Below are 7,500 nucleotides of genomic sequence, written 5' to 3'. Positions count from 1 at the left end.
CCCAGTTGTAAGTTGTGAAGTAGAGTGAGGGTCTATCGCGTTGAATGATTAGATAGGTGATTTATTCATACTAGCGCAGAGGGTGCTATTTACTGTCGTAAAACATTGGTATTATTCATTGTTAATGAGATGAATAGCATGTCTTTTTTTTTAACAAGGCGTCTTGGCTGTTTCCCCAGACGTGTAGAAAAAAAGTATCGTAAATCATCCAATAAAAATGGTACGTTATAGAGTGTATGTTGGGGAAATGGTAGGTTAGGTAAGGGAAGTGGGTGAAGTCAGTTTAGGGAGATGGGTTAGGGTTGGTTAAGGTTTGGGGGAGTTAGGGGTTAGGAGATGAGATAGGGTAAGTTAGATGAAGGAGGGGAGAGGGTCGGTTAGGTAAAGGAAGTGGGTGAAGTCAGTTTAGGGAGATGGGGTAGGGTTGGTTAAGGTCTGGGGGACTTAGGGGTTAGGAGATGAGATAGGGTAGGGAAGGTGAAGGAGGGGAGAGGGTCAGTTAGGTTAGGGAAGTGGATAAAGTCAGTTTAGGGAGGTGGATTAGGGTTGGTTAAGGTTTGGGGGAGTTAGGAGTGAGGAGATGGGATAGGGTAGGTCAGGTGAAGGAGGGGAGAGGATCGGTTAGGTTAGGGAGGTGGATAAAGTCAGTTTAGGGAGGTGGATCAGGGTAGGATGGGTGATGGATTACCCTCCGTTGGAATCAAATGGTTTTACTTCACGTGTATGTGATCGTTCCTGTGCCATTGATTACGCGCAAAATAGAATACACGGAAATGATACAGTTCCCCCCCCCCCCCCTTGTGAAAGGTACTGACGCTGGGCTAATATTATTTCGTCTTTTGGTATTAAGTTACTCACGTTTGCCGTGTTTGGGTACGTTATTGTTGTGTGTGTGTGTGTGTGAGAGAGAGAGAGAGAGAGAGAGAGAGAGAGAGAGAGAGAGAGAGAGAGAGAGAGAGAGAGAGAGAGAGAGAGAGACGGAATATTTGGAAAGCTCGGAGGAACCTTAAACTCCACAGGAAACCAGAACGAGTGTGTGGGGGAAAGGGAGCGGAAAAATTTTGAAACTGTTAAGGAACCTCGAAGACAGTTTAAAATAAACCCAAGAGAAAAAAAAAAGTGTTTAAAACATGAGGAACCCCTTTAAAATTTGAGACATCAGCAATGTTTAAAAGAAAGATCTTTTCTTTCTTTTGTACTATTCGCCATTTCCCGCATTAGCGAGGTAGCGTTATCAACAGAGGACTGGGCCTTAGAGGGAATATCCTCACCTGGCCCCCCTCTCTGTTCCTTCCTTTGGAAAAAAAAAAAAAAAAAAAAAAAAAAAAAAAAAAGAGAGGGGAGGATTTCCAGCCACCCGCTCCCTCCCCTTTTAGTCGCCTTCTACGACACGCAGGGAATACGTGGGAAGTATTCTTTCTCCCCTATCCCCAGGAATAAGAGATATATATATATATATATATATATATATATATATATATATATATATATATATATATATATATATATATTAAAGCCCGTGAAACCTCCCGGAACGTTTAAAAAGTTGAAGGAACCCCGGTATGTCGAGTGAGGAGGAGTTCTAGTGTGTGTCGGGAGGAAAAACTCAAAAGCCTAAAGTCCCCCCTGTAAATCCAGAGAGGATGAGAGCGAGCGCGCGAGAGCGGGAGTGTGTGCGCGGGTGTGTGTGGGAAGAGAAAACGTACCAGCGCCGAAAAAATACAGCGGTAACCATAGTTTTATTCAACCTCTCGTTTCTATTTATCAACTCGGTGAAACATTTGATAGATAACATCGGTTTTTTTTTTTCATGTCGATTGGATTCTTATATCGAGTGAAAAGAGCTTTGAATGTAAGTTGTTAATCTTGGTTTTATATTAGAGCTGCTAAACTATGAAAAAGGGGCCGATATTTTGATGAATATTCCTCGTTTTTTTTGTTTTTGTGTTTACAATAGGTATGAGATGATTCGGACCCCCATAGTTTAGAATATTTTATAACAGAGGGGAAGAAATGAGTTATTCTATGACGTGTTATGCGCGTATTCACCTCCGTCTTGGGCGAGGAGGAAGAGTTTACCGGAGGGAGGGGAGACGGTCGGCACCCCGAAGCCGGCGATAGATGCCTCCTCTCTCACCCCCAGCCAGCCAAGGTGACGACCTCCTCTCCCTCCCTCCCTCCCTCCGTCCCTACCTCCCTCCCTCCGTCCCTCCCTCCCTCAGCCGCAGTAGCGCCCGCCAGCCCACCTCGCTCTTAGATAACCTCTCGCCGTAGTATCTCTGATATCGTATATATATATATATATATATATATATATATATATATATATATATATATATATATATATATATATATATCATAATGGTTATTCCTCGGTAGGGTTGAGGTAGGAATGCCTCAGGACCGACAGGATGAAAGAAAACGGGAATGGCATCGGTTGTTGATAGCGGTGTACCCGCGGCGGCGGTGTTGTAAAAGAGGGGGGGGGGGAGCCAAACATATCGGCGCCGGAGTCATGGTGTCACCGACCCGTGGAGGCAGGTTTCGGGGGAGGTGTGGTGTGGTGGTGTGCACTTAAACCCTCGCACGGGTTATTTAGATCAGTCTTGTCATCGCTACGGCATGGCCAGCCCCTCGCCCTCCTTGGCTGACTGCGTGCGTGGGTGTCTACGAAGACTCGCCATGTCTGGGCGTCTTCTTGGCGCGGCGCTCGCCATGGGCATCCCGTTTTCTGAGGACGACCCACGGTCCACCGCGCGAAGGAACTAAATCAAAATTCTTAATTGTCGTCCTCACATTCTAAATCTCATGTCGTGTTTGATGAAGTTTTTACCCCCTCTCGAGTTTGGAAACTTGGAATCAAGGGACGTATTGATTGTGGGTGGGTTGTGTGTACTGTGTAATCCCGCACGTGCATCGTGTACTGGGACCCACACTCTTACGTTTGTGGTTCGCTTCGAGGTCGATTGACCCCCTACCCTCCTCCTCCTCCTACCCCCGGCTCGGGGTCACAGACTAGGGCTTGACCCTGATCAATAAAGAAAAGAAAATATAAAGAATTTGACTCTCGTGTCTTACGGACGGACCGACCGACCGACGGACGGACGGACGGACGGACGGACTGACCCACCCACCCACCCAAACAGCTAACAAAACAACCCCTCCCCCCTTTTTACCTACCCCTTCCTCCTCCCGTATCCCATGTTCTGTGATAGGTAGGTGATGTAGTGTGCCTGTACCAATGTCCTGGTTTTTTGGCTCAGACTTGCTAAGGTTAACCCCCTCCTTTTTATTAATTCTCAGCTCTGGTTCGAAGAGGAAGTTGATCAATCAACCCAACACCAGACTGTGAGTATAGCTCTCAACTTCAGTTATCTCGGGGCGGTAGTAATTTTTTTTGTAATTATTTTTTTTATTTATTTATTTCAATGGCCATGACTATTGAGTAGTAGCATCAAGGCTAGATTTCATTGGCCAGCTTGAGTTTCACGCTGGTAGCAGTAACGTGTGTTTCCTGTGTTCCTTCTTTGTAGACGGGACGCGTAGACATGGGTGATCACTTGCCTTGACACACACACACACACACACACACACACACACACACACAGACGCATTACGTTTTCCTTCCTTCTCCAGGAGTCCCTTCTGTCTTTAGCTGGGCTCCCGCAGCGCCCAGGAAGCAGGTGTCGTCCACCGGACCGGATCACGGGTCATGAAATGTGGTGATGTGTGTGTGTGTGTGTGTGTGTGTGTGTGTGTGTGTGTGTGTGTGTGTGTGTGTGTGTGTGTGTGTGTGTGTGTCACTGCGTTCCCCGCAGGAACGGGATAAAATGAGCTCCTTTGGAGCAGGAAATTGATCGGCGAGTCCCTCTTCACACGTCGGCTGCTGTGCTCTCGACCCCCTCCTCTCGAAGGCAGAGCTCGGCGGCTCTTTAAACTCTACAGTGGAGTCCCCCTTGGAGCAGTCCTACCTTCAACCCATTTCAGTCTCCTTCTCCATGGCCGGCCATTATTACCTCAAGCTGACCAGAGGACCAAGATCCTCTCATATATGCTGACAGCAAACATCCAACGCCACATAACACCACTGGAGCAGTGGCTCACCCCGAACACTTTGTCTGCATTGGTATTGAAGCCTTTTAACCTTAGACAGACGCGAATCTAACCTGCTCCCAGCCGTCACCTTGAATGACCGATCGCGCAACCAGTCAGCAAAACTCCAATTGCTCTTGGCATCACCATGACACGGGCATGATATTCACAGTCCACCTACAGAACATCAGGACGGAAGGAGCAAACAAACCAAACGTCCACAGAACACTGCCGGGTGCTGGAAGTGGACAGTGATAGAAATCACGCCACCATAATGTAACACAAACAGTGCATCATCATCCCCGCTCCACCCTAAACCGAGCCTCACCGGTGTGATGATGATCCGCCCCGTGGAAAAGGAAATAAAACAAGAGGCGCCCACCACGAAACAGTCGCTGGTTGCCTGACAATCACATCATCTACACAATACCGTCCCACGCCACTGTGTTCGCTGGACATTCAGTTCCTTTCAGCAGTACTAGACCCCTGTCTGTCGAAACCACCACCTCGTCACTAACTGACCCCCAGATAAGAACTAAGATCTTACTACTGTGTCACACTTCAGCAGAAACCCCCCCTCATCCATCCACCCACCCACCCCAAGCAGAAGACATACCGAAATGACCCGACGGGCACAGAGCGACCGTCCACCCAACTCCTGTTTGAAAACGTCCCTCCCTACCCGACATACACCCGTCTGGAAACCACATCCCCCAGACACGTACGAGTTACACTTCCTCGTCCGAGCTCCTGGACCTCGGCCATATCTCTACGACATGACAAACACCGAATTGACATGCCTGCCTCAGTCGCCCCCCTCCCTCCCTCCCTCCGTCCCTCATGCCCACTGCAGCCGTCATACTGAGGACACTAAAACGCTTACTACTCAAACGTTTGACATGTTCTTTCCTCACACACACACACACACACACACACACACACACACACACACACACACACACACAACAGTTTATGACATGGGGTCCTGTCCACTGGACTTATTCGGCTTCGTGAGAGCTGAGTGAGCGAGCCCCGGCGAAGGTAGAGGGTGCTCCTGGGGCATTAATGCGCCGGACCCCCCTTGAGCACAACGGTTCGACCCTTGGGGACGACGGTACGACACGAGCACGACGGCACGACCCTGGAGCACGACGTACAACCGTTAAGCACAACGGTTCAGCCCTTGGGGACGACGGTACGACACGAGCACGACGGCACGAGCCTTAGGGACGACGGTGCGACCCTTGAGCACAACGGTACTACCCTTGAGCACGACGGTACGACCCTTTGGGACGACGGTACGACCCTTGAGCACGACTGTACGACCTTTACGGATGATGGTATGGCCTTTGACATGACCCTCAAGCATTGACTTCCATATGATATATTTTTTTAAGAGAGAAAAATGGAAAAGATGTCACATTTGCTGTGTCTGTGTCATGTGTACTCACTCGCCTTCGTGATCTGTCAGATTGTCCTCATCAGTAAATAGAATCCGTTTCTTTTACCACAAAAATGTTCATTTAAACTTACACATTTTATATATATATCATCATTTATTACATATATTGATATTGTCTCATTTGAAAGAAAATAGATACAGTATTGTAACCTTATATATATATATATATATTCCTATGAGTCCACGTGGAAAATGAAACACGAAAAGTTCCCAAGTGCACTTTCGTGTAATAATCACATCATCAGGGGAGATACAAGAGAGAAATATAACAGTCAGTTGATATACATCGAGGAGACGAAGCTAGGACGCCATTTGGTAAACATGTGATTGTCCAAATATATATATATATATATATATATATATATATATATATATATATATATATATATATATATATATATATATATATTACATTACGCTGTGGTATTGATGGATCTGCCTGCCTGCTTGCCTGCATGTGCGTGGACAGTACGCAAGCGAGTCGGGCTTAAGAGAAATCATTCACCACAAATTACGAAGTCAGGAGAGAGCGATAGATTCTCTCTCTCTCTCTCTCTCTCTCTCTCTCTCTCTCTCTCTCTCTCTCTCTCTCTCTCTCTCTCTCTCTCTCTCTCTCTCTCACACACACAAACACACACACACACACACACACACACGACCCCAGACTGTTTACTTTTACAGTTCACCATATCCTGTAGTCGCCACAACACGACGTCTGTCACCCGTCCACATTGTATACACACACACACACACACACACACACACACACACACACACACATACACATACATGCAGTAGCGACTATTGTTTTCCATTACGCCTTTTTCTCCTCCTCCTTTTTCCCCCACCTCTCTCTCCTCTCCCGCTTGATCGACCTGCGATGTGAATAAACCATAGAGTTAGTATTTATGATTCATTCATGCCTTGGAGACGGGACCGTCTGCCTCGGCCGCGTCTCGAAACACACCACCCCTTTCCCTCCCCCCCTAGTTGGCAGAGTAGACTTTGTGTGTCTATCGATTCCCTTTTTATTAAAAGAAATGGGAAGTCAGTACGGTATATATATATATATATATATATATATATATATATATATATATATAGATAGATAGATAGATAGATAGATAGATAGATAAATAGGTAGATAAATAGATAGATAGTTATATATATAGATAGATATATAGATAGATAGATAGTTATATATATATATATATATATATATATATATATATATATATATATATATATATATATATATATATATATATATTCTTTCTTTCTTTCATACTATTCGCCATTTCCTGCATTAGCAAGGTAGCGTTAGGAACAGAGGACTGGGCCTTTGAGGGAATATCCTCACCTGGCCCCCTTATCTGTTCCTTCTTTTGGAAAATTAAAAAAAAACGAGAGGGGAAGATTTCCAGCCACCCGCTCCCTTATATATATATATATATATATATATATATATATATATATATATATATATATATATATATATTTATATATATATCCCCACGTATAAATAGAATAGTTTGGGCGTAGTTTTCTTTATTGCGAGAGCGGCGGTGTAATTGGTCAAGCTGGTCTGAGGGAGTATGTAAGTTTTAAAAAGTTTACGGTGAGCGTGTGTGTGTGTGTGTGTGTGTGTGTGTGTGTTCCTATTCTGTCAGTTTGTTGGCGGAGGACAAACGTTATGTGTCAATGAAAATTGTGTGAATAAAAGCATGATGTATTGCCGAACGACTGTGTAAATCGTGTACAAGAGGCCTTTTTTTTTTTTCCTTTTTTTTCCTTTTTTCTTTTTTTTTTTTTAAACAGGATGTCATCGTTTTCTGTGACCGGGTAAAAGTCCGAGGGTTATAGTTGGAATTTTTATTCCCATTTTCTGTGATGTCGGCGCGTTTCTGAGCGGCCGTTGACTTGTGCGGGCGGCGTTGCCACCTCTC

General features: G+C 45.4%; 1 protein-coding gene across 3 annotated transcripts in view; it reads left to right on the top strand.

The window, feature by feature from the left end:
- Positions 1-7,500, top strand: part of Utx (Utx histone demethylase) — a 563,056-nt gene that overhangs the window by 367,963 nt on the left and 187,593 nt on the right. For 2 of the 3 annotated variants that reach the window (XM_071680551.1, XM_071680542.1), the window contains exon 4: positions 3,304-3,348. The exons of the other annotated variant lie outside the window; for it this stretch is intronic. In XM_071680551.1, coding sequence (XP_071536652.1) covers positions 3,304-3,348 — 45 coding nt within the window. The remainder of the gene's footprint in view (positions 1-3,303; positions 3,349-7,500) is intronic. 3 annotated transcript variants of the gene reach the window in all.

Source organism: Panulirus ornatus, chromosome 2 (genome assembly GCF_036320965.1).
Source record: "Panulirus ornatus isolate Po-2019 chromosome 2, ASM3632096v1, whole genome shotgun sequence".
NCBI classification, from domain to species: Eukaryota; Metazoa; Arthropoda; class Malacostraca; order Decapoda; family Palinuridae; genus Panulirus; species Panulirus ornatus.
This window is presented reverse-complemented; position numbering and strand designations above follow the sequence as displayed.